The sequence below is a fragment of the Bombina bombina genome, chromosome 2, assembly GCF_027579735.1.
Source record: "Bombina bombina isolate aBomBom1 chromosome 2, aBomBom1.pri, whole genome shotgun sequence".
In the NCBI taxonomy this organism is placed as follows: domain Eukaryota; kingdom Metazoa; phylum Chordata; class Amphibia; order Anura; family Bombinatoridae; genus Bombina; species Bombina bombina.
In genome coordinates this window covers 903,761,086-903,788,616 of record NC_069500.1, presented here as the reverse complement: position 1 = coordinate 903,788,616, position 27,531 = coordinate 903,761,086, and the positions used below count along the sequence as shown (strand labels likewise).

Here is a 27,531-nt window from a genome sequence, read left to right as displayed (position 1 = left end):
GGTGGACAAAACCTCAGCACCTCCACAAGATTAGATTTAGATGAGAGTTGCATATTTCTACTTTCATTATAAACCATCTGGTGTAATGTTTTGCTCCAAGCATAAAATGTAAGTTTGTACCTCACAAACTCCTCATATGAAGTGAAGTCCTGTATTGCTGCATCCTAGGGCTAAGGGTGGATACATTTTTATTTTCTTCATTTTGAGAGCTTACAACTGTACCAAGTACAGCTACCTTAAAACTGCTCAAGTTAGCAGCATGTGTGTGTGGTGTTACTTTTAAGTTTAAAGCACCTCAAATACTCATTGGGGCTCTGGTACTATGTTTGGATCTTCAAATACTTGAGAAATGCTTATTTTAATCTCGCCAGCATTTCGTCGTTCAGCTCCAGTGAATGCAGATCTCGGCAGTGTGGAGGGAACGTATTTTTAAAGCATGTTTCCTTTCTGTTTAGTAAGAGTTGAAATAATGGATTCAGTACATTCAGCTGATTTTTTTCTTTTTAACAATTGCTAATCTTGCCACTGAAAAGGTGCAGAGACAGGTATGTGAAAAAAAGGGAAAAAAAAAGTTCACCTAAGCTGGAGGATACTGTTCAGAGCGTTAGAAGTTCCAGATGATGTTTACCTATTAAAATACTGGCTACTCCCAAGGAACACTCAAACTCCCTAGGAACGCCTGTATATACGCTATGTACAGACAAAAAAAGGAAATTTATGCTTACCTGATAAATTAATTTCTTTTACGATATACCGAGTCCACGGGTTTCATCCTTTACTTGTGGGATATAATCCTCCTGCTAACAGGAAGTGGCAAAGAGCACCACAGCAGAGCTGCTATATAGCTCCTCCCTTAACTCCTCCCCCCAGTCATTCGACCGAAGGTATAGTAAGAGAAAGGGAAAGAACTAACAAGGTGCAGAGGTGACTAAAGTTTATAAAAAAACATAATTTATGCTTACCTGATAAATTCCTTTCTCCTGTAGTGTGGTCAGTCCACGGGTCATCATTACTTCTGGGATATTAACTCCTCCCCAACAGGAAGTGCAAGAGGATCACCCAGCAGAGCTGCTATATAGCTCCTCCCCTCTACGTCACACCCAGTCATTCGACCGAGAACCAACGAGAAAGGAGAAGCCAAAGGGTGCAGTGGTGACTGGAGTATTATTTAAAAATTTAGACCTGCCATAAAAACAGGGCGGGCCGTGGACTGACCACACTACAGGAGAAAGGAATTTATCAGGTAAGCATAAATTATGTTTTCTCCTGTTAAGTGTGGTCAGTCCACGGGTCATCATTACTTCTGGGATACCAATACCAAAGCTAAAGTACACGGATGACGGGAGGGACAGGCAGGCTCTTTATACGGAAGGAACCACTGCCTGAAGAACCTTTCTCCCAAAAACAGCCTCCGAAGAAGCAAAAGTGTCAAATTTGTAAAATTTGGAAAAAGTATGAAGAGAAGACCAAGTTGAAGCCTTGCAAATCTGTTCAACAGAAGCCTCATTCTTAAAGGCCCAAGTGGAAGCCACAGCTCTAGTAGAATGGGCTGTAATTCTTTCAGGAGGCTGCTGTCCAGCAGTCTCATAAGCTAAACGTATTATGCTACGAAGCCAAAAAGAGAGAGAGGTAGCAGAAGCTTTTTGACCTCTCCTCTGACCAGAATAAACGACAAACAGGGAAGACGTTTGTCGAAAATCCTTAGTTGCCTGTAGATAAAATTTCAGGGCACGGACTACATCTAGATTGTGTAGAAGACGTTCCTTCTTCGAAGAAGGATTAGGACACAAAGATGGAACAACAATCTCTTGATTGATATTCCTGTTAGTGACCACCTTAGGTAAGAACCCAGGTTTAGTACGCAGAACTACCTTGTCTGAATGAAAAATCAGATAAGGAGAATCACAATGTAAGGCAGATAACTCAGAGACTCTTCGAGCCGAGGAAATAGCCATTAAAAACAGAACTTTCCAAGATAACAATTTGATATCAATGGAATGAAGGGGTTCAAACGGAACACCCTGTAAAACATTAAGAACTAAGTTCAAACTCCATGGTGGAGCAACAGTTTTAAACACAGGCTTAATCCTGGCCAAAGCCTGAACGTCTGGAACCTCTGACAGACGTTTGTGTAAAAGAATGGACAGAGCTGAAATCTGTCCCTTTAAGGAACTAGCGGATAAACCCTTTTCTAAACCTTCTTGTAGAAAAGACAAGATCCTAGGAATCCTAACCTTACTCCATGAGTAACTTTTGGACTCGCACCAATATAAGTATTTACGCCATATTTTATGGTAAATCTTTCTGGTAACAGGCTTCCTAGCCTGTATTAAGGTATCAATTACTGACTCAGAAAAACCACGTTTTGATAAAATCAAGCGTTCAATTTCCAAGCAGTCAGCTTCAGAGAAATTAGATTTTGATGTTTGAAGGGACCCTGGATCAGAAGGTCCTGTCTCAGAGGCAGAGACCAGGGTGGACAGGATGACATGTCCACTAGATCTGCATACCAGGTCCTGCGTGGCCACGCAGGCGCTATCAGAATCACCGATGCTCTCTCCTGTTTGATCCTGGCAATCAATCGAGGAAGCATCGGGAAGGGTGGAAACACATAGGCCATCCCGAAGGTCCAAGGTGCTGTCAAAGCATCTACCAGGACTGCTCCCGGGTCCCTGGACCCGTAACAAGGAAGCTTGGCGTTCTGGCGAGACGCCATGAGATCTATCTCTGGTTTGCCCCAAAGTCGAAGTATTTGGGCAAAGATCTCCGGATGAAGTTCCCACTCCCCCGGATGAAAAGTCTGACGACTTAGGAAATCCGCCTCCCAGTTCTCCACTCCAGGAATGTGGATCGCTGACAGGTGGCAAGAGTGAGACTCTGCCCAGCGAATTATCTTTGATACTTCCATCATCGCTAGGGAGCTTCTTGTCCCTCCTTGATGGTTGATGTAAGCTACAGTCGTGATGTTGTCCGACTGAAACCTGATGAACCCCCGAGTTGTTAACTGAGGCCAAGCCAGAAGGGCATTGAGAACTGCTCTCAATTCCAGAATGTTTATTGGAAGGAGACTCTCCTCCTGAGTCCATGAACCCTGAGCCTTCAGGGAATTCCAGACAGCGCCCCAACCTAGTAGGCTGGCGTCTGTTGTTACAATTGTCCAATCTGGTCTGCTGAATGGCATCCCCCTGGACAGATGTGGCCGAGAAAGCCACCATAGAAGAGATTTTCTGGTCCCTTGATCCAGATTCAGAGTAGGGGACAAATCTGAGTAATCCCCATTCCACTGACTTAGCATGCACAATTGCAGCGGTCTGAGATGTAGGCGTGCAAAGGGTACTATGTCCATTGCCGCTACCATTAAGCCGATTACCTCCATGCATTGAGCCACTGACGGGTGTTGAATGGAATGAAGGACACGGCAAGCATTTTGAAGCTTTGTTAACCTGTCTTCTGTCAGGTAGATCTTCATTTCTACAGAATCTATAAGAGTCCCCAAGAAGGGAACCCTTGTGAGTGGTAAGAGAGAACTCTTCTCTTCGTTCACCTTCCACCCATGCGACCTTAGAAATGCCAGTACTAACTCTGTATGAGACCTGGCAGTTTGAAAGCTTGACGCTTGTATCAGAATGTCGTCTAGGTACGGAGCCACCGAAATTCCTCGCGGTCTTAGTACCGCCAGAAGAGAGCCCAGAACCTTTGTGAAGATTCTTGGAGCCGTAGCCAACCCGAATGGAAGAGCTACAAACTGGTAATGCCTGTCTAGGAAGGCAAACCTTAGATACCGGTAATGATCTTTGTGAATCGGTATATGAAGGTAGGCATCCTTTAAATCCACTGTGGTCATGTACTGACCCTTTTGGATCATGGGTAAGATTGTCCGAATAGTTTCCATTTTGAACGATGGAACTCTTAGGAATTTGTTTAGGATCTTTAAATCCAAGATTGGTCTGAAGGTTCCTTCTTTCTTGGGAACCACAAACAGATTTGAGTAAAACCCTTGTCCGTGTTCCGACCGCGGAACCGGATGGATCACTCCCATTAGTAAAAGATCTTGTACACAGCGTAGAAACGCCTCTTTCTTTATCTGGTTTGTTGACAACCTTGAAAGATGAAATCTCCCTTTTGGGGGAGAGGCTTTGAAGTCCAGAAGATATCCCTGAGATATGATCTCTAACACCCAGGGATCCTGGACATCTCTTGCCCAAGCCTGGGCGAAGAGAGAAAGTCTGCCCCCCACTAGATCCGTTCCCGGATCGGGGGCCCTCACTTCATGCTGTCTTAGGGGCAGCAGTAGGTTTTCTGGCCTGCTTGCCCTTGTTCCAGGACTGGTTAGGTTTCCAGCCTTGTCTGTAGCGAGCAACAGCTCCTTCCTGTTTTGGTGCAGAGGAAGTTGATGCTGCTCCTGCCTTGAAGTTACGAAAGGCACGAAAATTAGACTGTCTAGCCCTAGGTTTGGCTCTGTCTTGAGGCAGGGCATGGCCTTTACCTCCTGTAATGTCAGCGATAATTTCTTTCAAACCGGGCCCGAATAAGGTCTGCCCTTTGAAAGGTATGTTAAGTAATTTAGAAGTAACATCAGCTGACCAGGATTTTAGCCACATCCGGAATTCTTAGCCGTAAGCTTAGTTAAATGTACTACGGCATCAGAAATAAATGAATTAGCTAGCTTAAGGGTTTTAAGCTTGTGTGTAATCTCATCTAATGGAGCTGATTCAAGGGTCTCTTCCAGAGACTCAAACCAAAATGATGCTGCAGCCGTGACAGGCGCAATGCATGCAAGGGGTTGCAATATAAAACCTTGTTGAACAAACATTTTCTTAAGGTAACCCTCTAACTTTTTATCCATTGGATCTGAAAAGGCGCAGCTATCCTCCACCGGGATAGTGGTACGCTTAGCTAAAGTAGAAACTGCTCCCTCCACCTTAGGGACCGTTTGCCATAAGTCCCGTGTGGTGGCGTCTATTGGAAACATCTTTCTGAATATAGGAGGGGGTGAGAAAGGCACACCGGGTCTATCCCACTCCTTAGTAACAATTTCAGTAAGTCTCTTAGGTATTGGAAAAACGTCAGTACTCGACGGTACCGCAAAATATTTATCCAACCTACACATTTTCTCTGGTATTGCAACTGTGTTACAATCATTCAGAGCCGCTAACACCTCCCCTAGTAATACACGGAGGTTTTCCAGCTTAAACTTAAAATTTGAAATGTCTGAATCCAGTTTATTTGGATCAGATCCGTCACCCGCAGAATGAAGCTCTCCGTCCTCATGTTCTGCAAATTGTGACGCAGTATCTGACATGGCCCTAATATTATCAGCGCACTCTGTTCTCACCCCAGAGTGATCTCGCTTACCTCTAAGTTCTGGTAATTTAGACAAAACTTCAGTCATAACATTAGCCATATCCTGTAATGTGATTTGTAATGGCCGCCCTGATGTACTCGGCGCTACAATATCACGCACCTCCCGAGCGGGAGATGCAGGTACTGACACGTGAGGCGAGTTAGTCGGCATAACTCTCCCCTTGTTGTTTGGTGAAAGATGTTCAATTTGTACAGATTGACTTTTATTTAAAGCAGCATCAATGCAATTAGTACATAAATTTCTATTGGGCTCCACTTTGGCTTTAGCACATATAGCACAGAGATATTCCTCTGAGTCAGACATGTTTAACACACTAGCAATTAAACTAGCAACTTGGAAATACTTTTCAAAGTAATTTACAAATAATATGAAAAACGTACTGTGCCTTTAAGAAGCACAGAAAAAAAGTTATGACAGTTGAGTAATAATAAACCGGAGAAACTATTACATCAAATTCTTTCCGGTAAAACACAATTTTAGCAAAGGATTGCCCCCATTAACAATGGATAACTAACCCTGAATAGCAGAAAAAATGTACAGAAAATAAACGTTTTTTTATCACAGTCAAAGCACAATCTCACAGGTCTGCTGTGAGTGATTACCTCCCTCAAACTAACTTTTGAAGACCCCTGAGTTCTGTAGAGACGAACCGGATCATGCAGGGAAGAAAACAGACTTCTGACTGAATTTTCTGATGCGTAGCAAAAGCGCCAAAATAGGCCCCTCCCCCTCACACACAACAGTGAGGGAGATCAGTAAACTGTCTTAAATTAAATAAAACGACCGCCAAGTGGAAAAAAACAGTGCCCAAAACAATTTTTCACCCAGTACCTCAGATAATTAAACGATTTTAACATGTCAGCAAAAACGTTTAACATCAAATAAATGAAATGTCATTAGAAAGCCTGTTGCTAGTCGTTCCCACTGCAAGTTAGGCTAAAGTCTTATGCATACAGTATTATCCCAGTGAAGTGCCATTCCCCAGAATACTGAAGTGTAAATATACATACATGAAAGCCTGATACCAGTTGCTACTACTGCATTTAAGGCTGAGCTTATATTATATCGGTATGGCAGTATTTTCTCAGTCAATTCCATTCTCAGAAAATAATATGCTGCTACATACCTCTTTGCAGGTTAACCTGCCCGCTGTCCCCTGATCTGAAGTTTACCTTACTCCTCAGATGGCCGAGAACAGCAAGATGATCTTAACTACGCCGGCTAAAATCATACAAAAACTCAGGTAGATTCTTCTTCAAATTCTACCTGAGAAGGAACAACACACTCCGGTGTTGTTTTAAAATAACAAACTTTTGATTGAAGGTATAAAACTAAGTATAATCACCACAGTCCTCTCACACATCCTATCTATTAGTTGGGTGCAAGAGAATGACTGGGTGTGACGTAGAGGGGAGGAGCTATATAGCAGCTCTGCTGGGTGATCCTCTTGCACTTCCTGTTGGGGAGGAGTTAATATCCCAGAAGTAATGATGACCCGTGGACTGACCACACTTAACAGGAGAAATAAATCCTGTCTCAAAATGACATGGTGGGCCGTGGACTCAGTATATCGTAAAAGAAATTAATTTATCAGGTAAGCATACATTTCCTTTTCTTTTACAAGATATACAGAGTCCACGGGTTTCATCCTTTACTTGTGGGATACCAATACCAAAGCTTTAGGACACGGATGAAAGGGAGGGACAAGACAGGAACCTAAACGGAAGGCACCATTGCTTGAAGCACCTTTCTCCCAAAAATAGCCTCAGAAGAAGCAAAAGTATCAAATTTGGAAAATTTGGAAAAAGTATGAAGGGAGGACCAAGTCGCAGCCTTACAAATCTGTTCAACAGAAGCATCGTTTTTAAAAGCCCAAGTGGAAGCCACAGCTCTAGTGGAATGAGCCGTAAGCTTTTCAGGGGGCTGCTGTCCAGCAGTCTCATATGTCAGGCAAATGATGCTTCTCAGCCAAAAAGAGAGAGAGAGGTAGCCGTAGCTTTTTGACCCCTACGCTTCCCAGAATAAACAACAAACAGGGAAGATGTTTGACGGAAATCCTTGGTCGCTTGTAAATAAAATTTTAAAGAGCGAACCACATCCAAATTATGTAACAAACGTTCCTTCTTAGCGGAAGGATTAGGACACAAGGAAGGAACCACAATTTCCTGATTAATATTCTTATTTGAAACAACCTTAGGAAGAAATCCAGGTTCAGTACACAAAAACACCTTATCAGAATGGAATATAAGATAAGGGGAATCACATTGCAATGCAGACAGCTCAGAAATTCTTCGGGCCGAAGAAATAGCTACTAAAAACAAAACTTTCCAAGATAACAGTTTAATATCTATGGAATGCATGGGTTCAAACGGAACCCCTTGAAGAACCTTGAGAACTAAATTCAAGCTCCATGGCGGAGCAATTATTTTAAACACAGGCTTGATTCTGATTAAAGCCTGACAAAATGCCTGAACATCTGGGACATCTGCCAGACGCTTGTGAAGCAAAATTGACAAAGCAGAAAATTGTCCCTTCAAGGAACTATCTGATAATCCCTTCGCCAATCCTTCTTGGAGAAAAGACAAAATCCTAATCTTACTCCATGAGTAACCCTTGGATTCACATCACTAAAGATATTTACGCCATATCTTATGGTAAATGTTACTAGTAACCGGCTTGCGAGCCTGAATCAGAGTATCAATGACCGGCTCAGAGAAACCCCGCTTAGATAAAATCAAGCGTTCAATCTCCAAGCAGTCAGCTGCAGAGAAGTTAGATTTGGATTTTGGAAAGGACCTTGAATGAAAAGGTCCTTTCTCAATGGCAGTCTCCACGGTGACAGAGACGACGACTTGTCCACTAGATCTGCATACCAGGTCCTGCGTGGCCACGCAGGCGCTATTAAAATTACTGAAGCCCTCTCCTGTTTGATTCTGGCAATCACACGAGGAAGGAGAGGAAAAAGGTGGAAACACATAAGCCAGGTTGAACGACCAAGGTACCGCTAGAGCATCTATCAGTACAGCCTGGGGATCCCTTGACCTGGACCAGTAACGTGGAAGTTTGGCATTCTGTCGAGATGCCATCAGATCAGATGTGCCCCATTGATGAATCAAGGTTGCAAACACCTCCCACTCCCCCGGATGAAAAGTCTGACGACTTAGAAAATCCTCTTCCCAGTTTTCTACTCCTGGGATAGAGATCGCAGACAGATGGCAAGAGTTAACCTCCGCCCATCGAATATATCTTTGATACTTCTATCATCGCTAGAGAACTCCTTGTTCCCCCCTGATGATTGATATATGCCACAGTCGTGATATTGTCCGACTGGAATCTTATGAATTTGTCCGAAGCCAACGGAGGCCACGCCAGCAGCGCGTTGAATATCGCTCTCAGTTCCAGAATAGTGATTGGCAATTGAGACTCCACCTGAGTCCACACACCCTGAGCCTTCAGGGAATTCCAGACTACATCCAGCCCAGGAGACTGGCGTCCGTCGTTACTATTACCCAAGATGGCCTGCAGAAGCACATCCCTTGGGACAGATTGTCCTGTAACAACCGAAAGAAAGTCTCTGGTCTCTTGGTCCAGATTTATCCGAGGAGATAAATTCGCATAATCCCCATTCCACTGACTGAGCATGCACAGTTGTAGTGGTCTGAGATGAAAGCGAGCAAACGGGATGATATCCATTGCTGCTACCATTAGTCCGATGACTTCCATACACTGAGCCACTGATGGCCGGATGAATGGACTGCAGAGCTCGGCAAGTATTTAGAATCTTTGATTTTCTGACTTCTGTCAGAAATATTTTCCTGTTTACCGAGTCTATCAGAGTTCCCAGGAATGGAACTCTTGTCTGTGGAACCAGTGAACTTTTTTCTACATTCACTTTCCAACCGAGAGTTCTTAGAAATGACAACACAATGTCCGTGTGAGATTTGGACAGATGATAGGTTGACGCCTGGATCAAGATATCGTCCAGATAAGGCGCCACCGCTATGCCTCGCGGCCTGAGAACCGCTAGAAGGGACCCTAGAACCTTTGTGAAGATCCTGGGAGCTGTGGCCAACCCGAAGGGAAGGGCCACAAACTGATAATGTTTGTCCTGAAAGGCAAATCTTAGGAATTGATGATGATCCTTGTGGATAGGAATGTGAAGGTACGCATCCTTCAAGTCCACAGTGGTCATAAATTGGTGTTCCAGTTTAAATTTAAAGGACGTGACGTCCGAATCTGTCTGAGGTAATAAATTTCCTCACTCTGAAAATTCTCCCTCAGACATAAAATCCCTAACCCCCAAATCAGAGCATTGTGAGGGTGCATTGGAAATAGCCAATGAGGCATCAGAGGTTTCAGTATTTACATTAATACCTGACCTACTGCATTTACCCTGCAAACCTGGCAGTTTAGATAGTACCTCTGTAAGGGTAGTAGACATCACTGCAGCCATATCTTGCAAAGTAAAAGAATTAGACGCACTAGAAGTACTTGGCGTCGCTTGAGTGAGAGTTAAAGGTTGAGACACTTGGGGAGAATTAGATGGCGTATCCTGATTCTCTTCAGACTGAGAATCATCCTTAGACACACTTTCATTGCATAAAATATGTTCTTTACAGTGTAAGGCCCTTTCAGTACAAGAAGGGCACAATGTAAGAAGGGGTTCCACAATGGCTTCTAAACACATAGAACATTGAACTTCCTCAGTGTTGAACAGGCTATGTAAACATCAAAGTCGTTAAACACTATTTAGTGAGATAACACAATTTTTTTTTAAAACGGTACTGCGCCTTTAAGAAAATAAAAAGCGCACAATTTTGCAAAACAGCTTAAAAGTGTTCACATATGTCCAATTTTAAGATAAACCTGCCCTATAATGCAGTCAGATGTTGCACCCCACAGTAAAGAGCAATTAACCCTCGGAGTTATCAATAAAAACAACAACGTTTATTAGAAAACTTTATAATCCCCTGCACCCCAGGGATCTTAATCAAGCCTCAAAATCACTCCGGAAAACCAGGAGTCAGTTTGGGCACAACCGGAGCTGAAAATTACAGTTTGTATGTGAAGAAACTCGAAATTAGGCCCCGCCCATACTCTCCGGAATAAGCTGAGCCTAAACAACCGCAGTAAAGCGGTCAAACATAAGCCATGTGGGTATAAAAAATAAAGTACTAGCCGTGTGGATCCTCTTTAGAGGAAAAGTATAACAACCAGCCACCCATTTTAGATTGATAATAAAATTGTTAGGCTGCCCAGAGTCTCACCATAACATATAAAGTTGCATTAGTCTTGAAAACAAAATAATGCCCAGGATTACAGTAATAGCCTATTTTTCCACAGAATTACTGCTTACCCCTTCCCTCTATGGGAACTATGTCAGCCAGTTCTGATATATCACAGTCTCCTCAGAAAAAAATGACTGAACATACCTCAATGCTGCTTGTAGCATGAAAACTGTTCCTCACACTGAAGATTTCTCTAGCATTCCTCAGCACACTGTGGGAACCAACATGGATCTTAGTTACGTCTGCTAAGATCATCAATCTCAAGGCAGCAATCTTCTTCCAATGCTGCCTGAGAGAAATAGAACTCACCGGTACCATTTAAAAATAACAAACTCTTGATTGAAGAAATTAAAACTATCATTTTATCACCACTATCACTTTACCCTTCCTATTACTAGCAGAGGCAAAGAGAATGACTGGGGGGAGGAGTTAAGGGAGGAGCTACATAGCAGCTCTGCTGTGGTGCGCTTTGCCACTTACTGTTAGCAGGAGGATTATATCCCACAAGTAAAGGATGAAACCCGTGGACTCGGTATATCTTGTAAAAGAAATAAAAACCTCAATAATAAACCTATATGAGCTGCGGGATTGTGTGTATATTGTACATGTGTACATAGTTTGTTGTATGTATGTATGTATTATACTGTAAAAATAGTATATTTATTTAAAGTAAGTTGATTATTTAAAAAAACAAAACACGATTTTAGGAACAAGATTTAGAGTACAGGCTATATAGAAGACAGAAGCCGCTGCTTTTTCGTTTTTTAAACTTTGCACTATGTTAAATGTGTGATTTTTGAGCAATGTATTTATCTTGCCTCTACATGTTTACACTGTACTGTTAGATAATTTGTGGGGGAATTATATCTCTCTATACATAAATAGAATTGATTTCTATGATAGAGTTCATTAATACACTTTCCACCACACCATTTGCTGAGATTATATGCCACAAGGTGTTTTCAAAAGACTCCCTTTTCCATGCTCCAAAGACTTCTATCTGATTATAAATGCCCATCTAGACTGTCTATATTAAAATTACCAGAGGAAAATGAATCAGTCATGTCAGAAAGGAGCTCAGGAAGCACCCTATTGTATGTTGTCAACAAGAATGAACTCATGAATGGGAATTTAGCTAGCCACAAGGACAATTGGGATTTGCCACACCCACATGCAATTGCACACAAGAAGCACTGTGGCTAGAAATGGTATACATTGGTGCATAGATGAAAGGCATTTACCAAAAGGCCAATTAACCACCCACTGTTTTTATAAACTAAGAACAGACATTTTGTCTGCTTATGAAAAATGTGAAATTACATGCAAGGCGTGTGTGTATATATATATATATATATATATAAATATTTGCATAGGAAATAAGTACATCTAGACAAGAATCCCTGCTTGCTTTTCCCCCAGAAATAACTCATATACAATGTTACCAATGCACAAGAGAATTCTGGGTAAGCTATGCAAATTAGATATGCAAATTCTCAGTTTTTTTGCTTCAAAAATACTGTTTTAACACAGCTATACTTTTAACAGGATTATAGCAGCAAATCAGAAATCACTCCTAGACAGCCTGTTTCTTTCTATTTGGAACTCATCAGTAGGAGATAGATTTCTGGTTGATGCATTGATAAAGCTATTTTTAAGGTTAAACCAAAATTCATTAAAATTATGGGGGGGAGATAAAAAACTAAAATTAAATCAATGTAAATATTTGCATAGGAAATTAGCACATTAGAGTTGTGATATATGTGGTTTCTGCTGTGTATACTTTGTCAGAGAAGAGTTGATCTCTGACCGGAAAAACCCTTCAGTGATGGCCACATCATGCTGGACACCTGCTAAATTTGCCCCTGGTAGCTCCTGCGACCTTTTGCCCCAGAGTTCCGCTCTTTTGGGGATTGGTAGCCCCTAGGGAGGACAAGAGGTGGGGTGATTGCCTGAGAACTCCTTTGGGAACTGGGGGTTTAGGACACCCCTAACCCCCTATCTTTACTGGGCTGTAACTCCAGTCCCCAGTAACAAATCACGCCGCTTTTTGGACTGTGGCATCTGGGGACCGAGAGCTTTCAAGCGCCACCCTGGAAGTGCTGCCACTCTGTCAGGGTGCCAGGAATCAGACTGAGACGAGAAGTGCAAAAATAATCACACCTTTATTAATAGCAAAAAATAATAAAAGTCCACAAAACAAATAACAAGCCAGGAATCAAAACCAGAGCTGGTAGTCAGACGAGCCGAGTCAGGAGCCAAAGCGAGTAGTCAGACAAGCCGGAATCAGGAACAAGGAGAACAGCAGAGTCAGGAACAAGCCAGGGATCAGGAAGGACGTCAGGCAGCCAGGTAATACACAGGAACTCTCACAAACAGGTCTGAGACAACGCAAAGGCAAAGCATACTGAACAGAGGCCCTTTAAATAATAAGTGATGACATCACAATTCTGAGGCTGCATCCTGTCTCACATGGATGATGCACACCAGTATGGCCATAAAAGGAAGTGCAGGAATAGAGCAGTATGCCCCACAATGCACCATAGTCAGGAAGAGAGGTGAGTAAAATGGCTGCCAGCAGCACATGGCAAACACAACAGGGAAAAAACCCTGACACCCTCCCCCGGGATCACCCCGAAACCACCACCCCTGTGTCCTGGGTCTCTGTGGCTGCTATGGCAGGCGCCGGACTGTATGGAGTGGCGGGAAAATTGTGGGATGGGTCAAGCTTTTATCATGATAACATTCTGTACAAAAAGATGTGTGTTTTACACAATAAAATGAGTTCTTTGTTCCACCTAAAGGATAGTTGTCTAGTTATTTGGGTGGGCTCCTGCAAAATCAATTCTTCTCCGCTACATAGCAGCCCCTTGTCTGGCAGAGCTACCTAGTTGGGGTAGCCGGAGTCTGCCACACGGTGGGACCCTGAATACTGGTGCTGTCGGGCATCAGGGGTGGCTACAGGCTGTGGTCACTTGCCAGCTACATAGCTGCAGTCGGCAGGGAGGAAGCAGGACCCGTTTGGTGGAGTTATCTATCAGGGCTCGACAAACCCAGTAGCCAGGGAGCCACCGGCTCCTACATTTTAACCCCTGGCTCCTAACTTTTTGGGGATATTCTCCATAAATTTATATACATGTACCACTGTTTGGCTCCTAAATATTCTTACTGGCAACTTAAGGTTAAACAGATTTATCGACCACTGATATATATTTTATAAATCTCCATAACTACAATTCCGATGTTAAACACTTCATGCAGGCACAAAGGGGTTAATAAAAAATACAAAAAGGCGCCAAATAGCGTGATCCAGTAAAAATACAAAATGTTAATAAGGTTATAGCTGTTGAACTCACAAAATAATAGCACCAGTGTGGGGCAGTATCAACGTGCTGGATCCTCGTAGTTGCCCAGCTAAATATCTCCAATGGAGGAATAGAAGACTTCTAATATAAAAGCAGACACCACCATGGCACAGTACACAAAAAAAATAGAGAATGGTTTGTGGAAGGGGGGTGTGTACTTACAAAAATGGAGCACCATCATGTGTAATAAAAGCAAGCTGGAGCTTCACAGCCGCCTAGATGACTGTAACCCAAGAACGATGGCAGGATACTCTCCAAAAAGTCCCAAATAAAGCAGGTATAGAATGCAAGTGAGTAGATGATAAAATAAGGTTTATTGTTAAAACAAAAAGTTTCTCAGTCTCCAAACAAGGGCTGTTTCATCAGGCTTAATACAGTATACTGCTAACACTTGCTATATATACCTGCTATATATACCCTAGTGTAATCATTATCGGGTAAAAGAACACCTGTGGGGCTAATGAAAAACCTGCCCCCTTAATTAGTAGTCATGGTAATCATACATACACAATACAAAACACATTGGACAAGCCTTTTCTTAAAATCATAATAAAAAACCATTAAGAGTATATATAAAATGGTTAAGCATAAAAAAATTCATAAATTGGTTAAAAAGATATTGTCAATATCATTATGGAACTAAAAACAAACATCAAAAGGTCATATTTGAACCTAACATTGAAAAAACAAAATTGTAATACTCATGGATTGAATGCTCATTCCATAAACACAGAGGCAAACAAAATGCAGGTACAATATGCAGGGGAAAATATAGATTAACCATGCTTACTTTTTAAATAAGCATCGGCATTGATCCTTGGCATACCACTCATTGAGTGACCTTATATTATAAAAAAGTTAATCGGACACTGAAGTGATAGAATATGTAATATTCTCTAGATCAAAATTTTTCTATTGGGAACCGGATTTGGATTTGATGTTCTCTGATGATGGTGCAATTTCTAAAACACACTTCAAAACAGTAGACTGCAATAGTTGTTTACACCTATGGACAGTTTAGGAGGATTAGGATAAATTGCACCACCCTACTGGATTATGACAACCAAGCACAGATTTTTTTTTTTTTTTTTTAAAGTAATTTTTATTGAGGTAGAATGGCAAACAAAAATACAAATTCTAAAAGAAACATCATGGCAACATGCCCATGTGACATACATCAAGATTTATATATTGGGTCCAAACAAACATGTCTGCACAGCTGTAGAATTTAAGTATATCGTAAGCAAAAGGCGCCTTGGTTAGCCATGTATATTACCTCATTTTAACTAAGTACATTCTCAGGAGGACAAGTAACACAAATTAAAACAACTAACTTAGAATAAGCCTAATTACAATGACCAAATCATAACCTATGCAGGCTTGTTTTTGTCCTTAATATAGTCCACAGACTTTATAATACCTACAATTTCAATGCATGAACCTCCCAACCATAAAGAGGCTTCTCCAAAGCCGTCCACAGCTGTGTGCAAAACATAGGAGGGTTATATATGTGGTAGAGAGAAGGGCAGAGACTCCCTAACTCTGCCGGAAATTGCGGAGGGTTTTGGGGGGGGGAGGGGGGTACGTAGATGAAGTCGCTGCAGATGTTATCAGAGCAGACAATGCTTCTAAATTGTAGTTGTCCTGTTTTGGACCTCTAGGTTAAGGAAAGCGCTGCAGTGAGATATAACATGTGATTCGGGATACAATAGCTGCATAATAAGCTGCACTTAACTTACCCCCTCTCTGAACAGACTAAGGCCCCTTTCGGTTATTTCTTTTAATTTTTTAACTGAACATCGGTAGGAGGTTTTGTGGCAAAATATGAAAATATGTAATTATATGCAGCCTAGACTCCCTTATATACAACCTATCCCTGTCCCAAAGAACACATCTGCAGCATTTTAAAATAGCCAGATAACTCTAAAAGTGTGAGGGGGGGGGGGAAAGAGAGTGGGAAGGAGGGAAAGGGAAGGGGGGGGGAGAGGGAAGGGGGGAGGGAGGGAGAGGGAAGGGAGGAGAGGGGAAGGGGGGGAGGGAGAAGGAAGGAAGGGAGAGGGAAGGGGGGGCGAGAGCTGAAAGCAGTGTCCCCTGCGGTTATGAGTATGTAGCGACTGGCGAGCCTTCGCATAAAAAAGTCATATGATGCCCAAAGCTGAAACACATCAGCTTGAAAAAGGTCTAAGCACTTCCCCACCTCCTTTTTATAATTTGGCCTCTATCTGACCCTAGACATCTGCTTTATAGAATATAGGGGTTCAATTAATTTCGGCATCCTAAATATATTTAGCCCCGTAAATACACCGTAGGGCTGTACCGTGACCAAGCATATATTTTAAAGCTGTAATAATAATTGTAAACAATAAGATGAAGGGCATGTATATTGTGCCATTGACACTATTAGCAGGTTAATGTAGCATTGTTAAGTTAACATAAGAACAGTCAAATAATCAAAATTGCAAATAAAGCTTCCACCCCTGGCAAGCAACCCCCATTTCAGCAGCCTGACCCCTAGTGGAGAACAACAGCCTCATTTAATATCAGTAATATGCTGCATCAATAAGGGGGAAAAGCATGCATATGAATATAGTTCCCCTCACCTCCCTGTAAAATATAAAGGGTCTGGACAGATCACCCTATCTCGGCCGCTGACAGAGCGAATCTGCATATAGAAATAAGTGTATCTGGGGAGGAGGCATACACCTATAGTGTAAACTATTAAGCTTTCCCTGCTGAGCCAATATTCAAACTAAGCACTCCAACTTCCCAACTAAAGGAAAGAGGGCTCCAAAGCAATAAATGTGGACTGTATTTATAATGAGGAATGCCTAATTAGACAATTGTTTGGAAAGCTTACATCAGCATAATGTCTAGGCAACAATACTTCTATCCTCCTGCTAGGTGCAAAAATAGGGGCCCAGATATACTAAGCCCACCTATGGGGGCAACATTTGTAGTCCCTTATTCATTAGGTCATGTATTACATATTTATGAGATTGAACCCTTTAGCGTTAGGAGATGGCCAGCTAAGACCCCAAATAGAGTGGGCATGGACCCACATAGTCCCAGTATGAAAGGTGTGCTTATACATATTAATCCGATGTAACCCACAGAAGTAGGATAGTTCGCAGCCACACAGGATGATGACCAGCAAGATCTGTTGATTGCGGCTGCTTCTCTCGAGCTGGAGAAATCTAGCTCCCTCAACCTATTCCAGACTTAGGGTAGTAACAGCCGGTTATCATTAGCTCCATGTGAAGTAACTTAGTTCCCTCCGCACAAGTCATATAGAGCCTGGCGGGTCTTCCAATTACACTCCCGGCTATGTACCATGACACCTCCATTGAGAGCTCTGAAGTGTGCGGCAACCGTTCCAGAGCAGTAGGCAGCAAGAGTTCCCCTACGCCCCTTTTAGGGGCTATATTCAAGGAGCCAGCCAGACAGAAGTCTTGTATCTGTATCTCGATCTTCTCCGCTCCAGAGAAGGTCTCCCTGTCTGCTCTCTGCGCGGAAGGATACTGGTTTTCAGGCCATCTGTCCACACTTCCAAAAGTAGTTGCGCGCCCAGGTGGCACGGTTAGGGAAAGCAAAATTCTGTCGAACCTCTCACATATTAACCTGTCCTGTTCTTCCATGAGAACAGCAAAACTTGCAAGGAAGTCCTCCATATTTCAGTGTTACCGGGCTATTGCTTTAACGTCCACGTGGCTGAGTCTCATAGAACGCACCCGATGCAGTCATATCCAAGTCTGGTATCTTGGGAGCGTTTCTCCAGTCGTTAGTGCCACCAGTGTATGCACCAAATGTTCCAAGATCCTATAGTACACAGAATGTTAGGAGTATTGATGAATTAATCTGTTAATTCAGTTTGATTAGCAGGAGCTCATGAGATATACATCTGATCGTTACGGCAGCTAGCTCCGCCCCCCTCCCAAGCACAGATTTTAATAGAGCATTTTAGGGAAAAGGGTTATCCTGAAATCCTCGTTCAAAAAGATTTTTTAAAAGCGAGACAGGATAATAGAAATCTCTATTTTTCAAAGTAAAAAAACCCCTAACAAATTTAAAGAGAATACTACACCTCTTTTTATTACAGGTTTTAGTAGTAACCATTGGGAAATAAAGAAAATCCGTTCCAAACATTGGCCAATTTTACGCAATGACCCCTTGTTAAAAAATATTATAGGTCCCAAACCACGGGTGGTCTTCAGGAGAGCGCCAACCCTGAAAAGTAAACTAGCCCCCAGCAAGGTGGTCAGGGACAAATATAATAGGGAAACACAGAAATTTAATTTATAACAAGAAAGCAGTGCCCAAGTGCTATAAAAAGAGATGTGTAATGTGTAAATATATTGCACATGGAGTGGATTCTTTTAGATCAACAGTTACAGGAAAAGTTTTCCCTATCCAGAGTCATTTGACATGTGAATCCACTTTTGTGATATACCTTTTACATTGTAACTGTTGTGTCCAATATGTAGGACGTACCTGTAGACAGGTCAGAAGAAGATGGGGGAACATCATCGTAATATTAAGAATCACTCCACCAAGCATAAATGTTTCCAAACATTGTATCAATTCACATACAGCCTTTGCTTAACACATATCCCTATGTTTTGATTTGTATTTTGCGACTAGTACTTACACCACTCCTAGTATATTTTTTTACCACACACACCAAATATCACTATATGACATGATTAGTCACCATTGTATCCCCCTCACGGTTATTATATCACATAGGTCATTATACCATACACTTCACACCATGCTTAGCACTGTGAGGATGCCAGTTAAATCGATCCTTATTTTAGTGTCCCAATACAACATGATTACACAGCTTACTCCTCACATATCACCATCCACATTCACTATCTATATAACCCATGTACATGATCTAATCTATCATTACATCACCAATCACACACAATCATAATGCTTATTCTGTTGTATTTGCATGATTTTCACCACTGGTTATCACATTTCACATTTATAATATCAATTCTGTTGGATTTTACACGCCCCCTCCCTTATACCCAACATCATTATAGATCACATCCCATCCAACAATGCCCCTTCATAGTTTTATCACAGTATCATAGAAGACACACTTCTTTATGGTCACAGTCATTTTATCATCTTTTTTTACTTATGTATAACTATTCATTTGAGATTGAATATACTTTGTTATATATGGTTATGTGCGTTATCCTTTATGCTCCAATAATACACCCCTATAAGGCGTGTGATCGAGTAAGTCATCTCACCACTCACACGTCATTTGGCTACATACACTCCCCCCTTTCTTGATTTGTCACACGGCCTCAGCAGTTCCCTTCCATGATCAAATTGTGTGGGATAGTATGCTCGTATGAGCTTTTACAAACAGACCGATATACGGTTGCCAATAGAGATGTTTTGATCTGGAGAATATTAGACATATTCTATTACTTCAGTGTCCGATCAACTTTTTTTATAATAAGGGTAAGTCACTCAATGAGCAGTATGCCAAGGATCAATGCTGATGCTTATTTAAAAAGAAAGCGTGGTTCATCTATATATTATTATATTATTATTTTTTAAATGTTAGGTTCAAATATAAAACCTTTGATGTTTTTGTTTTTAGTTCAATAATGATATCTGACAAGATCTCTAATTTAGGATTTTTTTATGCTCAACCATTTTATATAAACTCTTAATGTTTTTTATTATGATTTTAAGAAAAACTTGTCCAACGTGTTTTGTATTGTGTATGCATGATTACCATGACTACTAATTAAGGGGGCAGGTTTTGCATTAGCCCCACAGGTGTTCTTTTACCTGATAATGACTACACTAAGGTATATATAGCAAGTGTTAGTAGTATACTGTATTGAGCCTGATGAAACAGTCCTTGTTTGGAGGCTGAGAAACGCGTTATATTTGTTTTAACAATAAACCTTATTTTATTATTTACTCACACTGGTGCTATTATTTTGTGAGTTCAACAGCTATAACCTTATTAACATTTTGTATTATTTTTACTGTATCACGCTATTTAGCGCCTTTGCTTTTTGTATTTTTTAGAGCCTTATTTCCTTGGTAGGCTGACCACCTTTGCATCAAAGGGCTGCCTTTATTTAGACATATGTTTGTTTGTATGGACTTTCACATTTAAAATACCACCGTTGTTTTTGTGTCAAGAGAGCATCCCCTAGATACTTTTTGTGGTCCCTTTTGCTGCACTTTGTTAGACTAGAACACATTCAGCCTCTCCTCTTTTCTTACAAAGGGGTTAATGCCCATTTAAGTGTAGTTCAGACTATCTACACATGTAAACTTGCCATAAGTCCCAAAGAACCACAGTATGGTCCATAAGTCTATGATGTACAGTTGTGCTCAAAAGTTTGCATACCCTGGCAGAAATCATGACATTTTGGCATTGATTTTGAAAATATGAGTGATCATGCAAAAAAAAAAATGTCTTATTTAAGGATAGTGATCATATGAAGCCATTTATTATCACATAGTTGTTTGACTACTTTTTAAATCATAATGATAAGAGAAATCGCCCAACTGGCCCTGATCAAAAGTTAACCTACTCATGAATGTTTGGCCTTGTTACAGACACACAAGGTGACAAAAACAGGATAAAATGGCAATAAAGGTTAATTTCCCAAATCTGTGGCTTTTTAAATTTCAATTAGTGTCTGTGTATAAATAGTCAATGAGTTTGTTAGCTCTCGGACTTCCGGTGGGCGGCCCACCATGATGGCCACTGCACTTCACTGCTCTGTGTTTGCTATACATTTATAAGATAGATTGTGGCTGAAACCTAAGCCATCCAGATCTCCCTTGGCAATAAATGTGCCCGGGAAACTCCCAGGATCAAGATTCTCCAACTCTTGGCTACCGAGAAGTCATGTAAGTATAGTCAAGCCACTAGGCTTCAGAATTGTGTGTTCAACTCAAGGTTACATGAGATGGAGCACGTTACTTTTTGCCTCATGGATGTTTTCACACCACTGTTTGAGTCCCTAACAGCAACGATGGTGGAACTTCTTAAAGAAATGCGAGCGCTTTGTGAAACAAATCATTTCAGAGTACCTTCTATCAGCCTGATAGTGCCTCAGGAGGACTTACAATAAAGGCAGGATACGGATGGGGCTCTCCTAGAACCAGACATTCTATACTTTGAAATGGCGCTGCCAAAGAAAGATTGCCGTCTACCATATCCTACTTCTGTATTGACACCACTATGTTCGTATGCTCCAGTAGCAGCACTGATAGATACTGGAACATATACCCCATAATATAATACAGTTCTACGGAAGCTGACCATGTCTTCACATGCAGTGAGAACATTAGAGAAAATGGTTCCGCAAGCCTTGCCACACTTCTTATTCGTTCCTGTACATATATTGTTAATGTCCTACTATACCTCGGCACCACAACCATTTTTTATCATACACATGTCGGCTTAGGCTTAGCAGGCTAGCTTGACCTACCGAAAATCGGTGTGGGATGATAATATACACCATGGCAGTATAAGCTAACTTGGGAAAGCATATCGTTACCCGTCTGACAAACTTACAAACTCTGCATCTTAGTCATCAATGACTTCAAACTGAGACTAGCTTATGTGTGAACCTGTTCTGTTGATATTAGTTTTCTTTTTTTCTTGTTTTTCTCATTCCAAGTGTATCAGAGAACAGAATCTTCTTATGCATGTGATCTGGAAGCACTGAGAGAGTTCAACACGCCATTGAATCTGCTACACAAACAGTACCTACAGCTCAAAAACAGGGACCTGCTGGAACGCTGCACAACTACAACTACATGTAGCGTGCAAGTCGGAGTACTGGATTGCTAGTTTCCTCAATGAATATATATTTCATTGCATAATACTGCTAGGCTTGTGTGCTGATTTAACTGTGTACAGCACATATTATTGACCTGTGAAATGTATATCACAAGCAAACATGTTTGTAACACACCTGTTTTCTTTTGTTTATACTCTTACAGCACTATATGAGTTGTTTTGCCCATTATTGAGAGAGAGGGGAGAGAAAAAGTAAAGAAAGAAGGATATAAAGCCACAAATGCGTTTGTTTACTGTGAAGTGTATCATAATTAAGCCACTAATTGTTTTGTTATTTTTCTTATCTGTAATATGTTGCTCTCTTAAGCATATACATCGGCTTTTTCTCTATTAGTCCCTAACTAATCCAGAGAAGCTGTTCATTAACAATGATAGATTTCACCTTATATGGCATTTATGAATTTCTTATGGGATCTTTGAGAAGGGCAGCCTTGTCAAGTGTGCTACGTACTATATTATATTGATATTTTAAATAATATGTGGCTGAACAAAATTGTTTGTGCTACAGTGACTGGAAAATCCTAGGATTGTTCACGCTTTTAACTCTTATATGTAGATCAGATAAGATTTATCTACTCTTGCTAAGATCTTTATTGATCTTCCCTCTAGCAAGAATATTTATTCTGTCAGATATAACTGGAAAGAGAAAAATATGGGTATCTACATTCCAACTCATTACAAAATGAACAGATCATTAATCTATGAGGACCTCTAGTGGTTACTGTAGTATTGCATCTCACTTCCGGATTATACTCTGGCATACTTATATAGGGTGTTAATAATCTTTTATTTTTATTGTTTGTCAGGTTTTGTTCTGGTCACTCTGCACCATCATATTTCCTTAGCTTAGGGACTATATGATTTTCAAACCCTAACTATGTAAGAGTACCAAGATGCAACACAAAGTGGAGATTATGTCTATCATTTAAACTTTGGAACAGCATCCTCAATATTCATGTAATTGTTTATTAGATAATGTCTGTATCATGTATCTATATAAGGAGGGTAATTTTTACAGAGGGATCTATTTTGTCTTAAAATGTATATTCCTTTAGGGTATAGATCTTAGATGTTTAATACATCAGAGCACCTGATTAACCAAGCAAGCTGCTTAGTTAGATCCCTCATTAACTTCTTGAATTCACATTTAGTCATTCTTCCTATTGACCAATACATTATTAAATGGTAACAAATATATCGTATATCAAAAGTCAACTTAATTTAGATCTTAAAGAGTTATATCTAACTTCAAATAATAGCCAGCAGACATTCAATAGCCCCCCTTTTATGTATGACTACATAGACATCAGTTATCGTCCTTAGGCTATATATTACATTATTATTACCCTCCTTGATAGCTACATACTTTCTATTTTCGTATTTCTAACTGCAGGAATATCTCCACTTCTAGTTCCTAATATTAACGAATATCAAGGTGCACATTTGTAGTTGTTTTGGTTTTAGCTTTCAGTTTATTCTTTTATTTATGTTACATTATGTTTGGTTTTGTTATATATAAAAAAAAAATATGATAAAACTGTAATACTCTTACGTAACCCATCTCCCAATATATTATGTCAAGAATACATTCCCTGCTGGTAATGCTATTCCTATGTATTGCAAATGCTTTTATTCTCTACTGGCTAGTTGTTAGTCAACTTATTGTACCGTTATGCTCTTGCTGGTACATATTTTCTTGTATTGATACCCTATGTTCCTCAATAAAAAGAATTGGGGAGTTTGTTTGCTCTCACGTAGCACTGAGCAGGCTAGATACTGATCCATGGGGAGCAGAACTGGCAAAAGACCTGCCTAACAAGGTATTGGAACTTTATAAAAAAGGAAAATAATATAAAAAGATATCCAAAGCCATGAAAATGCCAGTCAGTACTGTTCAATCACGTATTAAAGGGACACTAAACCCAATTTTTTTCTTTCACGATTCAGATAGAGCATGCAATTTAAAGCAACTTTCTAATTTACTCCTATTATCAATGTTTCTTCATTCTCTTATTATCTTTATCTAAAAAGCAGGAATATGATGCATAGGAGCTGGACTATTTTTGGTTGAGAACCTGGGTTATGCTAGCTTATTGGTGGGTAAATGTAAGCCTCCAATAAGCAAGCGCAATCCATGGGGCTGAACATAAAGTGGGCTGGCTGCTAAGATTTACATTCCTGCTTTTACAATAAAGATAGCAAGAGAACTAAGAAAAAATGATAATAGGAGTAAATTAGAAAGTTTCTTAAAATTGCATGCTCTAACTGAATCATGAAAGAAAACATTTGGGTTCAGTGTCCCTTTAAGAATTGGAAAATTCGGGGAACTCTTGATACCAAGACAAGGCCAGTTAGACTAAGAAAGATTTCAGCCACAACTGTCATAAGACTTGTTCAGGATACAAAGAAAAACCCACAGATAACCTCAGGAGAAATACAGGTTGCTCTGGAAAAAGACGGTATGGTTGTTTCAAGGAGCACAATACGACGATACTTGCTCAAAAATTAGCTGCATGGTCGAATTGCCAGAAAGAAGCCTTTACTGCGCCAATGCCACAAAAAAGCCCGGTTACAATATGCCCAATAATACCTTGACATGCCTCACAGCTTCTGGCACATTGTAATTTTGAGTGACAAGACAAAAATAAAGCTTTATGGTCACTGTGCTTGGAGAGTGGTCAACAAGGCCTATAGCGAAGCATGGTGATGGCTCACTGATGTTTTTTTTGGGGGGGGGATGGTGAGCTCTAAAGGCACGGTGAATTTTGTGAAAATTGGAGCATGTTATCAGAAAATACTAGCAAATAGTTTGCATTCTTCTGCACTAAATCTGCGCATGGGACGCACTTGGACTTTCCAGCATGACAATGACCCTAAGCACAAGGCCAAGTTGACCCTCCAGTGGTTACAACAGAAAAAGGTAAAGGTTCTGGAGAGGCCATCACAGTCTCCTGACCTTAATATCATCGAGTCACTCTGGGGAGATCTCAAACATGCGTTTCATGCAAGATGACCAAAGACTTTACATTTTGCCAAGATGAATGGGCAGCTATACCACCTGCAAGAATTCAGGACCTCAGACAACTATTACAAAAGACTGCACGCTGTTGATGCTAAAAGAGGCAATACAGAGTATTATGAACTAACGGTATGCAGACTTTTTAAAAAGGGTCATATCATTATTATTTTTTTTCATTTGTTGCCATGTTTTGTTTTAGGATTGTGCCATTCTGTTATGGCCTATAGTTGAATATGAATATCATAAGAATAGAAAGGTGTTTTGCCTGCCCACTCATTTTTTCTTTAAAAAAAAAAGGTACATACAGTATATATATATTACCAATTCTCCAAGGGCATGCAAATTTTTGAGCACAACTGTATATGGCAGAATTTAGGCATGTTAGGTTTTCTGGTTGTTTTTTTTTTTAGTGAATATGGCATTAATATGGGAAAACATACAAGATTTATTGATACGAAATGAACATAGATCTGGGTTTTTACTCTTTAATTAAGAAAGATCCAGCTTTTACTAAGTTGCCATATTGAATATATTTTGGCCATATAAAACGTTTACATACAGATCCCTTTACTTTTAAAATGTATTTTAACAAGAAATTAAATCCCAGAAAACAGAACACAGGTTAACAGACAATTAAGTAAAGGTTTTAAATATTAAAAGTGAATTACGAACAAACAAAATACTGCAACATCTCTTCCAAAAAATTATGAAATAACAGACTTGATTAATCAGTCACAATCAAAGAAAACTGATCTGCTGTAATTTTCTTAAAAAGACATAACAATGTGATAGTAAAATGCTCTTATGCGCTAAATGCATTTTCCTAAGGCACTACAACATGCCTCTATGAAAAAAATCTTAAAGGGATATAAAAGTGTAAAAAGAAAATACTTGAGCATATTAGAGCATTTTATTATTGCATGATTGATTGTAAATAATAGTGTTAACTCCTACGAATGAATGAAACACATAGTTAAAGTCAGCTCCAGGACAGAAATGCACTACTGGGAGCTAGCTGAACATATTGGGTGAGCCAATGACAAAAGACATGTGTAGCACCCAATCACCAGCGTGCTTCCAGAAGTATTGGATATGTATATATTATTTTTCAACACAGGATGACAAGAAAATAAAATCAATTTGAAATAAAGATGAATTTAAAGGGGTCAAAAAATTAATACGCTCTGTATGAATAATGAAAGTTTAATTTTGACTGTCCTATCCCTTTTTGCTATTGAGCTGCCATTCTCATATGCTTCCCCTTTTCAGCTTACCAGACTGTCCAGTTCAGAAGCAGAAATGAATTGCTGCTGCAGAAATAACTGAGTTTAGCCCCATTGCAAGGGTTAAACACAAATTTAAATGCACGCAGTAATGTTGTAGTAAAATATTCTAGCACATGAGCATATACAATCAAAACCAAGATTTATCATTGCTATTCTCCTATATTTGCTCCTAAAAAAGTGCACCAAAAAAGGGTTAAATTTGATTGTTTTACTCATATTTAGTACGCCTCATTAATTCAACTAGTTACAAATTTATAATTTATTTTCTCCTATAGCGGATGGACAGTTCTCCATAACTACTGTGGAGAACTGCTTTAGAAATCTGCTCTTTACCAGTTCAATTGTAGAAACAATGTTAGAAAAAAAGGGCTCAACAAAGTGCAAAAATAATCTATATTGAAGCACAAAAAAGAATATTGGGGTGCAAAAATATATAAAAGAAGCAAAAATAGATGCACATAATAATGAAAATATGACAGTTTGTTGAAGAGGGGCGTTAACAAAGCTCCTAGTGGGGGTGTAAAAATAATGCTATTGGGTCATATACCATTTACATGAAGAATAGTAGCTTACTTTCATTGACAAATAAGACACAGCTACTAATCCATCTGGGGAAACTGGGGAAATGTATTTTGACATCTCCTCAGCTCTCCTATGGAGCAGCGCAAAAAAAACAAATACGTTTTTGATAAATTTGAGCACACAGATGCTATTCTCTAAAGGTGAGCTGAGGAGAATTCTCCTTGCACTTGATAAATATGGCTCATCACTTTCATTTGTGTTCACTGTTTAGTTACCATACTTTACCCATCCATGTTCCAGATATAATAATATAATAAATAAAATAAGCTTATTATATTTACATAAATTAATAACACAAAAACATATACACATCTGCGCAATACAGTTTTCTTTACATTTATATAAAATAATAAATATGTTGGCAATATAGTTCTAATAATATGTATTCAGGTTATTATTTTTGTAACGGAAAAATATATATATATACACAAGTTGTTCTAGTACTACACGTCTAGTGGGTGTGTTACCTTTGATGCCAGCCATGGTCTCTCGGCTTCTGCAATATAATTATGTTCTATCGCTGTACACAGACAATGTATAAAAGTGAAAATAGGTATTTGAGCGTATCAATTATTGTTTCTGTAACTATACTCAGAAAAGTATACAATACATGACAAGAAACATTGGGAGCTCTATATAACCCCTATAACATGTAAACAATACATAGGAACGAAAGCAAATCCTTTCTCTGCACCGATGACAACTCTGCTCAAACCACTTCCGCCGGATGAACATTTACCCTTCATTACTTCCTCTATTTTTTTCTTC

At 40.0% G+C, this 27,531-nt stretch overlaps 1 protein-coding gene across 1 annotated transcript in view; it reads right to left on the bottom strand.

Moving 5' to 3' along the window:
* Window positions 1-27,466, bottom strand: part of LEPROTL1 (leptin receptor overlapping transcript like 1) — a 76,398-nt gene extending 48,932 nt beyond the window's left edge. The window contains exon 1 of the mRNA XM_053703285.1: window positions 27,231-27,466. Coding sequence (XP_053559260.1) covers window positions 27,231-27,246 — 16 coding nt within the window. The 5' untranslated portion in view covers window positions 27,247-27,466. The remainder of the gene's footprint in view (window positions 1-27,230) is intronic.
* Between the last annotated feature and the right edge of the window lie 65 nt (window positions 27,467-27,531).